Source organism: Primulina tabacum, chromosome 2 (assembly GCF_025594145.1).
Source record: "Primulina tabacum isolate GXHZ01 chromosome 2, ASM2559414v2, whole genome shotgun sequence".
Lineage (NCBI taxonomy): Eukaryota > Viridiplantae > Streptophyta > Magnoliopsida > Lamiales > Gesneriaceae > Primulina > Primulina tabacum.
This window is the reverse complement of record NC_134551.1, coordinates 52,514,871-52,532,718: the sequence shown is the minus strand read 5'-3', so window position 1 is coordinate 52,532,718 and position 17,848 is coordinate 52,514,871. Positions and strand designations below refer to the sequence as shown.

The following is a 17,848-nucleotide window of genomic DNA, read 5'->3' as shown; positions in this document are numbered from 1 at the left end:
AAAGAGACAGAAGAAACATGATAGCTTGATAATCAAATTTTAGTTGAAAATAATTTAGCTCGACTTGTTTATGATTCCTTAACCACCACTGCAACCTACTTGCATATCATATTTATTTTCTTGTAAGTTCTGTTTTCGCTTTCTGTTTTCTATACTTTTTATATAATATAATTGAGAATAAAAATGAAGTGACCAGAAAACGGAATAAACACTGACTAAATCCACGTAGAGTAGCTCTTAAATGTCGAATTGACACACTTTGCAGGTAGCTGACTCTAGCTCTTTCTTGCATGAGCCAGGTGACTTTAACCCAAGTGGCACTGTAAATGTCAGCAAATTAGGTTGGGGTCTAACTTCCACAATTTGTTTTGGCAATTTGTGAATGGGCAATAATGCTCGTGAAATTTTACAGATGCAAGTAAATTCCAAGTCAATCAATGGCCATGGGTGTAATGCGTCTCTTGGCTGGTTTACATGGATTTGAAGGTATAATTGTTGTACTCGGTGAAGTGTGTCTCCAATCCTCACTCTTGTCCTCTCTTTGGGAATTCTCTATCCTTTCCATTCTATCGTCCATAGAAACCGTGCCCTTATCATTGATGATGGGTTCCAGGATCCGTTCCACCTCAGTAACATCGGTTTGCTTTTCTTCTGCAGAATAAAAGTAATTTTAGTACAGTGGCATGCTTGTACCGATTCAATAGAGAAGACACAGGAAACATGTGCAAACCTGGTAAGGCGACAGGTGCTCCAAGTTCTTGAGATTCAAATTCGAGGAGCGTGCAATAACCGTCTTGAGAGGATAAAGCCAAAAAATTACCAGTAGGAGACCTAGATTGAAACAATTTTAGATTTTAGAAAGTGTATTGGTAGCATTGAAGAATGTTGCTTAAATATGGAATGAAAATTACCATGCAATGTCTGTTATGGCTGCATAATGAACCCCAGCTATAATTACTAGTGGTTGAATGCTCTCAGTGTCATACAAGTACAAGGAATTCAAAGTGGCCACTGCAAAAATTAGGCGATAGGGGAACTGGAAAAATGGAGCTGCAAATAAGACGACGTTTGGTATCATGATATAGCAATGGCGTTATACCAATCTTCCTAAATTGTGAAAATAGATATAGTTATTACATGTCTTTGACTCCCGCAATTTAAAAGTCATGGGGCAAAAACGTACTGCTACAACAGGTTTGTTGGCACCAGGGAGCATAACTGCAGGCCTGCTTTAAAACACGAGAAGAAATCAAACACCAAAGATTCAAAAGGAGAATATAACTTCTAATCGAACACAGATACAGAGATATTAGAATCTTAGCGAAGTATAGCGGAGCTACTCTTAGCAGTCACCAAATTAAGAATCACATAATGGGCTAGTCAAAATCTAAGCTTGCGTTTGGATTTGGTTGATGGATTTCAAATAACTCTATTTTGGGAGAATTTATAATATAAACATGTTCAAAATGGGAGCTAAGGAATTTCAAATCCATTGAATTTAAAGGCATCCAAACAAGTATTATGGATATAAATCATGAATTTAAAATATTTCAATCCAAATGCACCCTAATAGAATAGAGAATTCTCGCCTGGAAAGATCTTGCCTTGAAAAAGCATATGTTGTGTTGATTGGTTCAGAAGCAGGTGTGCTTTTATAAGAACCTGAAGTACTGAAAAAACAGTGAGTAAACTGTGTAACTGACAGCAGCATTTTAGTACAAATGAAATCTCGGTTAAGTTTCAACAATGCGTTCGGGTAACAGTAACTAAGACGGGACCGCTAAGAGCCTCAGCTGTATATTTACATAATTGTGAACAGGCTGTAGCAAAACCTAAGCAAATAAAAGCTTTTAAAAGCTAAAACTTAATATTAACCTTTCCTTCTTCTATGAAAATGATTATGTGATGCTGGAAGGATGAGTAATTATAATCATAAGGAACAAGTGTGTTCAATTGCAGTGAATATTTACTGATCCTTCAACAATAATAACTAAAAAAATAACACAAAGAAAGGATCTGAAGCCTTAAGCCATTAAGGGGGCCGTCCAACTATGTTATAACCGGGTTCATTTGGCCTTAGGACCTTAACTGCTAGCAATCACAAAACTTTCATTGCAAATATCTAGCTATAGAAATAGTGACAGAACATTTACAACACACCACAGGCCACATGTACATGACTCCATTATTTCCAATTGATTTGAATGCTATCTATCTCTCCTATTTCCAATGGGGGACATATATCTGTAAGCCTATTATTTCACTATAAAATAGCAGCAATCATTAAGAGATTCTGTGTAAAAAATTGTGAAATATAAAGGGCTAGAGCAATAATTCGGTTTCAAAGGAACATGAAGAACTGTTTTTTGTGCCAACATTATTGAACAGAATAAGAATATATAAAGATCGGGCTACACCTGCAGGCACAAGTAAAAATGATCCATCTGGTGACCAAGATAATCTTCGGAAGAAAGATGGAAGTGTCTCATCATGGAAAAGATGGCTTCTGGTAGACTGAAGTGGCAAATCTGGTAAGAAAGGTTACACAAGTGTTTCTGATTGTGCGCGTGCACGTGCACGTGAGTGCGTAAAATATAACTAATGTTACAACCTTAGATTCTTCAGCTATCTGCGGTTCTGCCTTTGCAATCACATGCTGACAAACATAGTTTGTTTTCTCAACAGCTTTTGATTTAGATGGCTTGTTAATATAAACACGACAAGTTCTATCTGAACTAATAGATGCTGCATATTTCATCAATGGATCCCATGCTACACCTTGAACGTAGTGAAAATGCCCGTCCAAAATTTGGTGAACAGAACCTACAAGCCAGATATCAATTAATAGTATCAAGCTACATATTATTATCTGTTATATAATTGTCTTGCCTTTTTTAGCGTCCCATATAATGCATGTATTATCAACTGATCCAGAAATGAGATGTGTGCCATCATTTGACCACTGTAGATCTAATACATCCTTGCGGTGAAACCTGAAAGAAGCTTATTAATCAACATAAGAAGAAAATGGCAAACTCATTATTGTTACTGCCCTCTGCCTTTTCAACATGTATAAATACTAAAAACAAAACTTTTGGTTTACACAACAATCAGGATGCAGACTCAATATTGTAGAAAACTACATTAAGTGCTTACACCAATGAGGAATTCAGTGCACAAATGAAGTTAGAAAAAATGCTTACGCCAATGACTTAAGGACCTTCCACACTTCACCAGCATCAGTAGAATTTAGTTTCCATAAAATCAGCTCTCCGCCTACAGAGAAGAAAGACTCAATTTATCATGACAACTTTTGCTTTGAAAAGAAGCATTTAGCAGGTAACAAACGATCTATTTTGGAAATGTAACTAACCATCAGCACCAGATGCGAGCTGCTCTCCTGCAATTTTAGAAGGAAGTCATAATTCAATACAAAGACAGCACAATAGGCATTATATAGCTTGTAATATTTGCCTCATAGTGAACATGAAGGCATTCAAGCAGCAAAATTAAAATGACTCTGTGCCTCAACTATACTCGATGTCTCAACAGAAGCAACAGTAATATTTCAAGGCTTCTTATTCAAGGCTTCTTTCACTCTGTTTCTCCGTAACTATTGCAATTAAAATTTCCCCTAGGAATGATAGGATGAATAGGATAAATGCATAGAAAATACACAATGTGCGCCTAGAAACTCTTAGACTAAGTTATCACCCCAACGCGCCAGTCGCATTATATCTATCGTCACACATTTCACCCTTTAATAGGAAGTATACCGAGGAAACGAGGAAACTGACCCAGGGGCGTATCTACTATAGGGGCCCATATATATGTAGATATACAAACATATATATTGAGCTTTGGCTTCAATATTTTAGATATACAATGATTAATGCATAGAACTTAAATAGACTAGTTATATTGATTGTCAGATAGAAGCTATCTATAAATATAAATCAAACATACAATTTTGTGTTTTGTTATAAGTAAAATAAAATTATTTTACTACATATCATTAAGTTATTTATTGTTTTTCTTATAAATATAAATAAGATTTTTTTTTTGTGCGATTAGTGTTGAGTTATTATTTAAAAAAAGATTAGAAATAACATAGAAGTTTTAACATAAAATTAAGACTAAAAATCCTGACTACCCCTGAACTTACCTGAAGGAGAGAAGCGAAGTACATTCACAGCAGAATTGTGATGCGAAAGGCTGCTTTGATAAGTAACTCCAGGAGCTTTCGTTTGATCTTTGCCGGACACTGTTGCCCATAACTGCATATTTCAGCCCAGTACGAGCCAAATTGACAATTTTCAAAAAATCATTTCACTGAAAGCGGAAGAAAAACCTTTTAACTTCCTCGAGTATCTCACTTAATTGCAAAAATTAGATTTACCTTGATGTCATAGTCGGCGCCTCCGGTGGCAAGGATGCTGGATTGCGGATGGAAATCGCAGGTGAGTACGGGCTTCGTATCGTGCCAATTGATTTGAACCGTTCCACCCTTCATTCTTGATCTCAATGTAAATATTCACTCAACAAAAATTTCCTCTTTTCCTTTGACAGATGAAATTAGGGTTTGAACCGTGAAATAGTAAGGAATCGGTCGGTAACGAAGAGTTTTGCGGGAAGTAGCTATTGGCGGGAAACTGAGATCTGCTCCTGTAATCCACTGTGTAATGGGCCTACATTTTTTGGAGCTTAAAATTATATAAATTTTTAAAAATAATTAAATTGAATCCAAATCTAATGAAAACATTAAATAAATTTCAAGTTCAAACTTAAATCACATATTTTTTAAATTAAGAGTAGGTTTTTTGTTAGACGATCTGACAAATCTTTATTTATGAGACGGACCAATCCTACTGATATTCAAAATAAAAAATAATATTTTTTCATGGATGACCCAAATAAGATATCTGTATCACAAAATATGATCTGTGAGACCGTATCACACAAGTTTTTGCCTTAAAGTAATTATTAATATAGTTTTTTTTTTAATAAATTATTAATATAGTTAGAGTCAGGGATGATATTTTTCTCTGAGTCCGACGGAGAATTCGATATTCGAAGAATCAAATTGAGGAGGATATGAAGGGCATTTTTACCCGACTAAATAAATGGATAATCAGATATTAAGATTTTCGGATATGAGAATGTACACGGCTGTTAAAGAATCTTATTCATATCCGAGCTGAATATTCAATTAAATATATATATATATATATGTACACACACACACACATAATTTTTTTCTGTCATTGTGTTAATTCTAATACGCTTCTGTTGAATGATATTAGTTTGATGAAATGAAGAAAATTATTAGTATATAGTTTACTCTATTTTTGTTGCACAATAATACCACTATGTACACACATACACATATATATAACTTAAAATACATTCATTTGATTCATAAATTATCCATCTAAAAATAAAAAAAATCCACGAAACCACAAGTATATATATATACCACGAATCCACAATTATATATCCACAAATCCACAAGTATATACACGAATCCACAAGTATGTATCCGCAAATCTCGATTTTTGTTCAATGAGGATCTCGATGAATTAAGAGATAATTTAAGGGAGATTAATTAAATTATGGTTCAATTTTTTTACTTCACTAAATATAAATTTCAAAATTTTTTAAAATTTTTACTTCATCAAAACTATTATGTCGAAGTAAAATGTTACAAAAAATTAGAAGTAAAGCCCGTGTTTTTTGAATTGTGAAGTAAAAAAAAAACGTTTACTTCTCCGATGTTATTACCGAAGTTGATTGATATATACAACTTCATAATTAAGTAACTAGTGGCGAAGTAAAAACCAAATATTCTACTAGTGTTAACTTACTCGAAAGTCGAAATCATTCAAATTTAAGAGATTCAATTATATTTGTGATAAGATATTTGGATAGAATATGTATATTCAATCATCCGACGAGTGTGAAGATGTTGATGAAATTGAATACTCCATGAAAACGAAGATGAATATAATAAATAAACATGAGAACGAAGGATATAGAATCCTACCAATTGTCATCCCTAGTCATACTCGAACATACTTAAAAACATGTTTTAAAATTTTCTTAAATATAAACACATTTACGTCTAATAATGTCACGGTTAATTTTTCCAATATACTTTTGAATTATTTTTTTGAATAAATATTTTTGAGTTTTAATACATTTTAATTAGATTTGTTTCTAATTTTACTCCATGAACGTACAATAAGGTGGTGTTGTCTTTACTTAATTTGATAATTACATATGACAACTCATATTTAAAATTAAAAATAATAAAAAGAAATTGAAAACCATTTTTGTACGTATATAAATGTTAACCCCCCTGATACATTGATGTGTTCTTCAGAAAAAATCTCCATATATTTTTCTGAACAATTCTCTAATTAATTTTTAAGAGTATTTCTCAAATTTACTCATCTATTGTAATATTGTTGAGGATCGAAATTGAGTTTAGAGGGGGGTGAATAAACTCTACTCGTTTTTCCTTTCTTTTGATGAGATACTAAAATCCTGTTAGAGATAGTAGTTTATCTTGTTGCGTATACCTTCACCTAGATTACAATTATAGGTGCGGAAACAATCTGATGAAGTAAGTGAAAGACAATAATAACAGTAGGCAGTAGTTGTTTATGGAAGTTCGAAGATGAAATCTTCTACGTCTCCCCTTCTCCTGTTTCCAGAAGGTATAACTAAAAGACTTTGGATATTACAGTACAACTCTTGTACACACCCACTTCAGAAGGACTTACACCTTTGCCTACTGAAACTCTTAGTTACTCGACTCAAAAAGAACGTGATACAAAAGGTTCTGAAAAGACTCTTTTCAGATTACAAGCTCTTCCTGATAAAGTATAAGTGTTGTAAAAGATTGTGAAGAGTGTAAGAATCAGTAGCACAAGATGATCTTCAAAAGATCAGATATTTGCTATGAAGCGTGTGCTACTTTTCTTTGTGTTGAACTCAAAGTTATCAAAGAATTTCGAGGTTGTCTCGTTGAGTGAAATAGCGTTGATCCTTGAAAAGATATTATGCGTAGAGTCCTCTTTCTGTAAGGGTTTGTTCCATGTATATATAAGCGACTGAGTTCAACGTTTATGATCAGAAGATGTCTTCAGATTTCTGATAGAGTCAGCTTTATTACCAAAAAAAGGTTCCTGCAGAAAAGCTATAAAACAATCAGTCATGTTTTAACTAAACTTGGTAAAGTGAATTAAATGACTCCGTATAGTATTTAATGCTGCAATTAATACTAGTACTTGGTAACTTTAACGGTAACATTTAAAGTAGTCACGTTAGGCAACATTTTCTACTGATTCTGTTTTTCTATCATTTCTACTGCTTTTGTTTTACTAGACCAGTAGCTTCTGATTTTCTTTTTGTCTACTGTTTTCTTAAAGAGTGCTACTGGTCTACTGGTTTTTATTTTCATCGCCACAATTAATTCATGTCTATCAAATATTAATTATATAATAAATACCACAATATATATAAAATACTTTTAAATTTTGAAAGTATCTAAATCAGTATTAAAAAAATTAAATAGCAGGATATGATAGCATTAATCCGATAAATTTTTATATTCTACACACCCGACATGCGCGCACGCATAGATAAATATGTATTTCACAGATTAACACTAGAACAAGATATAAAATATTGTAGGTAAGAATTTAATGGGGTGGGACCCACATTAAATTAAATAATAAAAAAACGTATCCCACATCGAAAACTTTACAAAAATGAATGAGAGATTATTTTTTTCTTGAGTGCGGGAATTCTCTTGTGTGAGTTAGAGAAATTATTTTCCCGGTATACTCGGGGTTTGGGAGTGAGAAATATTGAGTGTATAATACACTTGTTGTAATATTTCTTCCAGTTATAAAAGTTGCAGTGGTCCGTGGACGTAGCCTATTTTGGGTGAACCACGTAAATCTTTGTGTTCTTGTTGATTATTTTATTCCGCAAGTTTGGATACTATTATCATCGTGGTCGGCATCGCTTCGGTGTAGTCTCCCAACAACTGGTATCAGAGCATTGTTGTGAAAATTCTTAAGAATTCTGAGTATGCTCTGTGGTTGCAGCTTTGTCTGATCTTCCACATCAGAAAAGATTTTTTAGATTTTTTGCTAAGGCTAGAGAAGTGATGGCCGGAGATGATGGATCGGGACCGGGAATCAGCAAGTTCGACGGAACAGATTTTTCGTTCTGGCGGTTACAGATTAGAGATTATCTGTATAGCAAGAAGTTGCATCAACCTCTATCGGGAAAGCAGCCGGAAAAGATGGAGGATGATGACTGGAAGCTTCTTGACCGACAAGTGTTAGGTGTGATACGATTGACCCTAACGAAGAACGTGGCACATAACGTGGCGGAGGCAAAAACAACGCATGAGATAATGTCCATTTTGTTGGACATGTATGAAAAGCCATTGGCAAATAATAAAGTACATCTCATGAAGAAGTTATTTAACTTTAAGATGAGAGAAGATGCATCGGTCATCAATGAATTCAACACGATTGTTTCACAGCTAACATCGGTTGAAATTAAATTTGATGATGAGATTCGGGCACTTATTCTTTTGGCGTCTTTACCAGACAATTGGGAACCGATGCGGGCAGCGGTTAGCAACTCTGTTGGAAAAAGAAAGCTACAATTCAATGATGTTAGAGATCAAATTCTTGCTGAAGAAGTTCGCAGGATGGATTCGGTTGAAGTAACATCATCGAGATCTGCTCTAAATCTCGAGAACAGAGGAAGGGGCAGGAGTGGCGAAAAGAATTTTAACCAATGGCATGGTAGGTCCAAATCAAGAAATGGAAAAGACAAAAGCAACTTTGAAAAGAATGTGAAGTGCAGGAGCTGTGGTGAGGCTGGTCACTTGAAGAAAAATTGCAAATCAACAAAGAACGATGCTAATGTTGTTACTGAGGAGGTTCGTGATGCTCTATTACTATCCATGGAAAGCCCGGTTGATTCTTGGGTTATGGACTCGAGAGCTTCGTTTCATACCACTATTAATCATGATGTATTCGATAATTACATTGCGAGAGCTTACGAAAAAGTTTTCCTGGCTGATGGAAAACCCTTGTAAATTGTTGGTATGGGTGGTGTACGGATGAAGATGTCAAATGGATCTGTCTGGAAAATCAACAAAGTCAGGCATGTACCAAAATTGACACGCAATCTGATCTCGGTGGGACAGCTCGATGATGAAGGGCATAATGTGACCTTCGGTGATGGTTCCTGGAAAGTGAACAAAGGAGCCATAATTGTTGCTCGAGGAAAGAAAACTGGAACATTGTATATGACTTCCGGTTGCAGAGACATATTAGCAGCTGTGGATGCTGGAGCCAATTCAAGTCTATGGCATTATAGACTTGGACATATGAGTGAGAAGGGAATGAAGATGTTGGTGTCAAAAGGAAAGCTACCAGGATTAAAGACTGTTGAACACCAACTATGTGAAAGCTGTATCTTTGGAAAGCATAAGAAGGTGAGTTTTTCAAAATAGGTTAGAGAACCGAAATCGACGGATTTGGAGCTGGTACTGATGTATGTGGACCATCTCCTGTGACATCCCTTGGAGATCACTCAAGATATTATGGCACTACTGTTGACGATTCGAGCATGAAATTTTGGGTTTATTTTGTGAAAAATAAATCGGATGTTTATGATGCTAATGTTGTTACTGAGGAGGTTCGTGATGCTCTATTACTATCCATGGAAAGCCCGGTTGATTCTTGGGTTATGGACTCGAGAGCTTCGTTTCATACCACTATTAATCATGATGTATTCGATAATTACATTGCGAGAGCTTACGAAAAAGTTTTCCTGGCTGATGGAAAACCCTTGTAAATTGTTGGTATGGGTGGTGTACGGATGAAGATGTCAAATGGATCTGTCTGGAAAATCAACAAAGTCAGGCATGTACCAAAATTGACACGCAATCTGATCTCGGTGGGACAGCTCGATGATGAAGGGCATAATGTGACCTTCGGTGATGGTTCCTGGAAAGTGAACAAAGGAGCCATAATTGTTGCTCGAGGAAAGAAAACTGGAACATTGTATATGACTTCCGGTTGCAGAGACATATTAGCAGCTGTGGATGCTGGAGCCAATTCAAGTCTATGGCATTATAGACTTGGACATATGAGTGAGAAGGGAATGAAGATGTTGGTGTCAAAAGGAAAGCTACCAGGATTAAAGACTGTTGAACACCAACTATGTGAAAGCTGTATCTTTGGAAAGCATAAGAAGGTGAGTTTTTCAAAATAGGTTAGAGAACCGAAATCGACGGATTTGGAGCTGGTACTGATGTATGTGGACCATCTCCTGTGACATCCCTTGGAGATCACTCAAGATATTATGGCACTACTGTTGACGATTCGAGCATGAAATTTTGGGTTTATTTTGTGAAAAATAAATCGGATGTTTATGATGCTAATGTTGTTACTGAGGAGGTTCGTGATGCTCTATTACTATCCATGGAAAGCCCGGTTGATTCTTGGGTTATGGACTCGAGAGCTTCGTTTCATACCACTATTAATCATGATGTATTCGATAATTACATTGCGAGAGCTTACGAAAAAGTTTTCCTGGCTGATGGAAAACCCTTGTAAATTGTTGGTATGGGTGGTGTACGGATGAAGATGTCAAATGGATCTGTCTGGAAAATCAACAAAGTCAGGCATGTACCAAAATTGACACGCAATCTGATCTCGGTGGGACAGCTCGATGATGAAGGGCATAATGTGACCTTCGGTGATGGTTCCTGGAAAGTGAACAAAGGAGCCATAATTGTTGCTCGAGGAAAGAAAACTGGAACATTGTATATGACTTCCGGTTGCAGAGACATATTAGCAGCTGTGGATGCTGGAGCCAATTCAAGTCTATGGCATTATAGACTTGGACATATGAGTGAGAAGGGAATGAAGATGTTGGTGTCAAAAGGAAAGCTACCAGGATTAAAGACTGTTGAACACCAACTATGTGAAAGCTGTATCTTTGGAAAGCATAAGAAGGTGAGTTTTTCAAAATAGGTTAGAGAACCGAAATCGACGGATTTGGAGCTGGTACTGATGTATGTGGACCATCTCCTGTGACATCCCTTGGAGATCACTCAAGATATTATGGCACTACTGTTGACGATTCGAGCATGAAATTTTGGGTTTATTTTGTGAAAAATAAATCGGATGTTTATGAGACCTTGAAACAGTGGGAGTTAGCCATGGAAGATGTGATGGATTCACTATCATCCAATCACATGTAGGAGTTGTCAGAACTTCCTGAAGGTAAAAAGGTTTTACATAGCAAGTGGGAGTACCGGTTAGAACATGACGGTAGCAAACGGTACAAATAAATACTTGTTGTAAAAGGTGAAAAGGAAGTCATTGGTTACACTGATATTTTATCTCTGGTGGTAAAGTTAACTACTATCAGGACTGTACTTGGACTGATGGTAAAAGAAGATTTACATTTGGGACAGTTAGATGTAAAGAAGACGTTTCTTCATGGTGAGCTAGATGAAGAAATAAATCAATCACAGGGATTTGAAGTACGAGGGAAAGAGAAAATGATGTGCAAACTTCTGAAGAGCTTGTATGGTCTCAAACAAGCTCCAAGCCAGTGGTACAAGAAGTTTGATGGTGTAATGAATAATGATGGTTTTCGGAGGTATCAGGCTGATCACTATTATTATGTGAAGCTTGATGGTTATTATATCATACTACTGATATATGTAAATGATATGTTGATAGCAAGAGCTTGTCTGGAGGAGATTGATAAACTTGAGAAAGAGTTATCAAAGAAATTTGCTTTGAAGGATTTGGGTGCTACAAAACAAATCCTTGGAATGAGGATCCTTAGAGATCGGGCGAATGAAGTCTTGAAGCTTAAGAAGATTCCTGAAAGCAAGAATCCAGCTGATATGCTCATGAAGACTGCTATCATTGAAAAACTGAAGTTGTGTTTGACTTCAGTTGGTCTCCTGGACTAACAAAGGAGGTATGAGCTGCTGCACTGATGGTGTGAAGACATGATTGGAATCAAGTCTTCAAGTGGAAGAATTGTTAGGTAAGAATTTAATGGGATGAGACCCACATTAAATTAAATAATAAAAAAACGTATCCCACATCGAAAACTTTACAAAAATGAACGAGTGATTTAGTTATAAATAGAACTCAATTCCTTCAGTTATTGTATCCCAAAATCAAAAGCTTTTCAGCTTTGATAAAAGAGAGTGCATAGAAAAAAAGAGTGTATTTTTTTCTTGAGTGCGAGAATTCTCTTGTGTGAGTTAGAGAAATTATTTTCTCGGTATACTCGGGGTTTGGGAGTGAGAAATATTGAGTGTATTGGTGTATACACTTGTTGTAATATTTCTTCCAGTTATAAAAGTTGCAGTGGTCCGTGGACGTAGCCTATTTTGGGTGAACCACGTAAATTTTTTTGTTCTTGTTGATTATTTTATTCCGCAAGTTTGGATACTATTATCATCGTGGTCGGCATCGCTTCGTTGTAGTCTCCCAACAAATATCATGTGTATGCTGCATATTAGTCAATGGTGTTTCAAACACTGAACCAAACATAACCAAACTAAAAAATAAAACCAAACCGCATGATTTGGATCGATTTTCAGGCAATTACAGTTTGGATTTGGATAAAAATAAAACAAACCAAATGTATTATATTAATATAAAAAAAATCATGTAGTACTAAATTCGTTTATTTAATATGATTTTTCTTAGATATATATTCAATCGATTTTTAATTTCTATTCAATTATTAGTGAGATTTGTAACAATCCAATCGCATTAAGAAAGTACTTAATAATGATTTTAACAAAAATAAATGTAATTACAAGCCGAAAATTTTATGTTTTTTTATAAGTTAGCATAGTTGAATAACATGCATAAGTATATATTTTAATATATAGTTTTTACTATTAACAATTATAATTCACAATCAAATAAAATGTTCATTCAACTTCTATCAAATATCAATTGTTATTTTCCAAATTATAATATCTCATGCATTAATTCACATTGAAAACTTCAAAATTAAAATTAGTCATCCAAACTAGGCTAAACGGAAATTCATGGTTTGGGTTGGGTTGGATTGATTATAATAAAAATTTCATAGTTTGGTTTGAAATTTTCTAAAGTCGATAAAATATAGTTTGGTTCGAATTTTTATCCAAATTCTATTCAAACCGTAGTTGAACGCCCTATTAGCCGCCTTCTCATGCAACAGATATTCAGCACTCGATTTTCGCCATGTTATGATTACATTTTCTCGATGAAGTTTTTTAAAAAAAGGCAAATTTATTATATATATATATATATATATATATATATATTGATTATTATTAATGTACATTAATTTTTTGTAAAATATAATATATCTTAAAATAATAATGCTTAAAATACACCTTGGCTTGCCAGTTCTTGACTGGTTGGGGTTGCTTTCCACCTTCAATCACTTTTCACCTCCAATCGAAAAAGCCTTGCTCATGATCATCGTAAATGCTGAAAGCAAGCACATGATGCACTCTCATATATACCAGATCAGTTACCTATATTTATGTATACACTTGCACACCCTCGCCCCGCTAACGCCTATCAACCGATATATGAATATCCACACACACACACATATATGTATGTATGTAACAGGCGAAGATTTTAGAATACAATAAAATTTATGTAGTTAAATCCAATCCAGTGGAAAGAAAATTTGTTACTTCTTTTAGTTTTGAGTAAAGGGTTTGACGGTCACAGATCTTCTGATTCTGTGATGATATGATTTGCTGTTGAATGTATGTTTTTATATATATATGCATCGTGCAATAATGCTTTGGAACAGTACTGTTTTATGTTGAAAACCAAGAAAATTGATCAAAATCCACATTATATATAAGATACTTCTAATAGACATTAATCGTTACAATATATTTGGCACAAATTAATATATAATACAAATCATCATAATATGAGGCTGCGTTTGGTTGGAAGGATAGGATAAACTAATGATTAGTATGTAAATGATAAAGAAAATGATTGTGGTAGGATTGTAATATATAGTGTAAAATAATATTATGTTTGGTAAGATTTTTAAGTGTAGGATAATTTTGAATTTTATGATGAAAAGACAAAATTGCCCTTCCCCTTCGCGGCGGCGGCGGCGACGGCGACGACAACAGTGGCGGCGGCGGACGACGGCCGGAAACGGCAGGCGGGAGGCGGCGGCCAGAAACAGCCGGCCGGAAATTTCGACCGGCGCCGGCGGCTGGCGGTCGGCCGGGGCTCGGTCGGCGGTACGTCGGCGGTCGGCTGGCGGTCGGTGGCGGGAAGTGGTGGTAAGTTTGAATATAAGAGAAGGGTAAAATTGGAAAAATAGGAGGTATTAAGAGTTGGATAAATAATCCTAGAGGGTGAGGATGTATTATTTTAACCTACCTAATATAACCTAATCATTCATAGAAGGGATTGACTTGGTTAAATAATCACGCGTACCAAACAGCTGACTAAGTAGGATAAAATAATCTATCCCGGCTAATCATCCGAACCAAACGCGCCCGGATAGACAAACATGAGTCACACTCAAATTTTTGATGTATTTTTTTTTAATTTAATGTGATTATTGAGGAAAATACTTATGGCTATAGCACATGGAATGGTTTCAAACCCTTGATGTAATTATTGAGGAATCTACTTAATTAGGGTTAGAACAGATGGAAGGATATTCACCACCTAACCCACTGCCATTATTGTTACCTCCAAACAAGTACGAGGATGCTCCTCCTACTGTGTTTAGCGCCAACAAGTCGAGTACTGCTGATGGCGTGGCGATGGTGGCTTCTGTGCACGGTGGCTGCTGCTGGTGGTTTTGACCTCCAAAGATTCGGATTTGCCGTTTCAAGAACTTGACGTATTTTGCAGCTTCGTCTAGCATCGAAGCAGTGTCCATTGTCATCTCACCAGGTACAAGCCTCTGCAAGATTCTCATCTTTTCACTGATCCTCTCACGGCGGTGCATGTCTTGCAGCGACGCTTTGAGGGTCGTTGCTGAATCTTACGTTACGCCTTTTAGGCCTGCGGATGGTGGCTGGATCTATGTCCTCCACAGGTTGCATCGCAGCAACCTTAAACATCATTTCTTTCATGGATCCTAGCTCTTCTTCTGGATCTTCTTCTTCTTGTAGGCTTTCTCCGAGCTCAAAATTCGCCCCTTCGTGTAATTTGGACGAAGCTGCTAGTAAATGACCTGATGAAGAATTATTTGAGGGTTCTTGAAGGTTCTGATGAATCGGTGAATGATTAGGGCACTGCGTGAGATCAAAAGGGTGATGAAGAATATGGTTTTCCATTGTAATTGGGTTGTATGGATCCCAAATATTACCGTGATCTGTGAACTCGTGATGGCTGAAATCCATAAAACTGAATGATATGTTTAAGTTTGTATAAACTAATAATGGTATTTGTCCAGACAAGATATGAGATTTTGTAATGAATCTTCGGAAATAATTATTGATGGCGAGAGAGAAATTAAGGAAGTGGTTTATCAAGTAATCAACCTTTCAGCACCAGCTCATTAGGTTTTCCGCAATTTTTGGAAGCTTTATTTAAAGCATTTAACAAAGCTTGTTAGTTTAATTTAATTGTGTTGTGTGAGAGGAAAATGTATTTTTTTTTAAAAAAAAATTGTTATTATTAAGGTCGTTTTTGGATAGGGTTATTTAATTTCATAACTTTAAATTAGAGTCCTTATACAAACAATTGTAATAGGCAAAAACTTGTGTGAGACGGATCTCTTATTTGGGTCATCTATGAAAAAGTATTACTTTTTTATGCTAAGAGTATTACTTTTTTATTGTGAATATCGGTAGGGTCGACACGTCTCACAGATAAAGATTCGTGAGACCTTCTCACAAGAGACCTACTCAGTGTAATATACTTTTTTAAAAATAGTTGATATTGGTGTTATTTGGAATCCAAGTCTTGATCTCATTTATACGTACCCAAATCAAATTATGAAACTATAAAATAACCTCCCTTCAACAATAAATCATACATATGGTGTCAATTAGTATGTGCCACAATTAATGTATAAGAGGGACGAGAGAGACTCGTGTTAAATACGACAAAATTAATGTTAAATATATACACGAGATTAACCTCTTCATTTTGTGAAAAGAACTATCTAATCCGCTATTGGAATAATCTTATGTTGTTATTTACAAGGACATTGCATAATTTGGAATTAGGTTTTACCTGTATTACTTCCATCCACGTCAAATTGTGAAAACCTTTTAGGGAAAATTGAAAAATAGTCTCGTAAGTTGACATGTTTTGTTTTTTCGTCTTATAATTGGTCAAAGTCCGATTATAGCGCATTAAGTTAATTTTTTTTTTTTTTTGGTTATTTTTGGCCGGAAATCATCAAAGTTTATTCGTTGACAACTTGCGTAGAAGTCAAGTGTCCATAAAAATTTCAAAAATTGGTATCCTAACTTGACCTATTTTGGCTTCTCGTCCTATAACTAGTCAAAGTAATTAATTTGGTTTTCGTGCATTGACTTATATTATTTCCTTATTTTAGTCTTTTTTTTGTGAGAAACCACTTAAATTAATAAAAATCCATTATTTATCATCGGAGTACATTTATATGGCGCCGTAATAAATTATTATATTGAAATTGAATAATTATTTTAATAAAACTATAACAATAATTAATAAAAATAATAAATAATAAATAACAACAAAAATTTATATATATATATATATATATATATATATAATATACAGTTTTCATATGTTGTGCACTCACCGTTTATATTTATGTGAGCATCGATGATGCGACATTTACTATTGGATGTACAATTTTTTATATTTCATCACATTCAATAAACGAGTAGGTGAGTATTCTCATTGGTGGACACATGTGAACACCGATGAAGTGACATTCACATATTAGATTTACAATTTCTCGAATTTAATCCAAAGATCATAGGGATTTTGAGGTCTCACTCTTGCTATTAGGCCAAAGATTCATGACCGATGAGATTATTATTTGGATTGAAAAGTGTGATGTATTTGCTTGTGATTATCTTTATCATCATCATTGTTATAATATTTATTGTTTTTATCCGCTATTTTCCGCCAATTATGATGTCACCTAAGAATCTTTCGGTTTGAATATAAACAATTTCAATCATTTCAGATGGTTTCTGTAAAAAAATTACATAAAAATCAAACTTTGATAAATTATAAGACGAAAAACCAAAATATGTCAACATTCGAGACCAAATAAGAAATCCGTATATAAATAGTGAAACAAAAGCAGATTTCGACCAATAACAGAACGAAATTTGTAATTTTCCTTTTAAGATATTACTTATCTTATCAACGAGAAATAACATTTTTTCTGTCAAACAAATATGAGTATGGAGCATTATATTTTTCTGCCACGCGACAATAATGTGTCGAGTGCTCCATAAAGTAGGTAGCATAAACAATTGGAGAGAATTTACACTTACTTTTAAAAATAAAAAATAAATTTTTACTCTTATTCAAATAAAACGAAACAAACGTAAGGAAATTGATCAATTTTGAAAGGGACAATTCTTCGGGAAAAAAAAGTGCACAATTAATCGAAGGGCTAAGCTATCGTCTTTTCAAGACAACTATACATATGATCATATTCCAAAAGTTTTCTCCAGAGTTTATTTTTCCAAACCCTTTGTACATTTTCTAGCACTCTTTCCACGAGGAGTAGGTCTCTTGAGGCGGTCTCACGAATCTTTATCTGTGAG

The 17,848-nt window shown here is 34.9% G+C and overlaps 1 protein-coding gene across 2 annotated transcripts; it reads right to left on the bottom strand.

The window, feature by feature from the left end:
- Positions 1-430: 430 nt before the first annotated feature.
- Positions 431-4,665, bottom strand: LOC142536876 (chromatin assembly factor 1 subunit FAS2-like). 2 transcript variants are annotated; one of them, XM_075642266.1, is made up of 12 exons: positions 4,400-4,665; positions 4,166-4,277; positions 3,374-3,400; positions 3,204-3,276; positions 2,890-2,993; positions 2,612-2,823; positions 2,418-2,514; positions 1,590-1,662; positions 1,138-1,226; positions 912-1,050; positions 731-831; positions 431-651 (listed from the first exon to the last, which is right to left on the bottom strand). In XM_075642266.1, the coding sequence occupies exons 1-12, from the start codon at positions 4,511-4,513 to the stop codon at positions 431-433; spliced, it is 1,362 nt and encodes a 453-aa protein (XP_075498381.1). In that variant the 5' UTR covers positions 4,514-4,665. The 2 variants fall into 2 exon arrangements, with proteins under 2 accessions (XP_075498381.1, XP_075498382.1); XM_075642267.1 differs by having other exon boundaries at positions 912-1,036; positions 1,184-1,226.
- Positions 4,666-17,848: the final 13,183 nt, after the last annotated feature.

Coding starts and splice junctions, on each gene's coding strand:
- LOC142536876 (XM_075642266.1), bottom strand. CDS start 4,513: ATGAAGGGTGGAACGGTTCAAATCAATTGGCACGATACGAAGCCCGTA. Junction 3,401..4,165: donor ACTTCGCTTCTCTCCTTCAG/GTAAGTTCAGGG, acceptor CTAAAATTGCAG/GAGAGCAGCTCGCATCTGGT. Junction 2,994..3,203: donor AAGGTCCTTAAGTCATTGGC/GTAAGCATTTTT, acceptor AGCTTCTTTCAG/GTTTCACCGCAAGGATGTAT.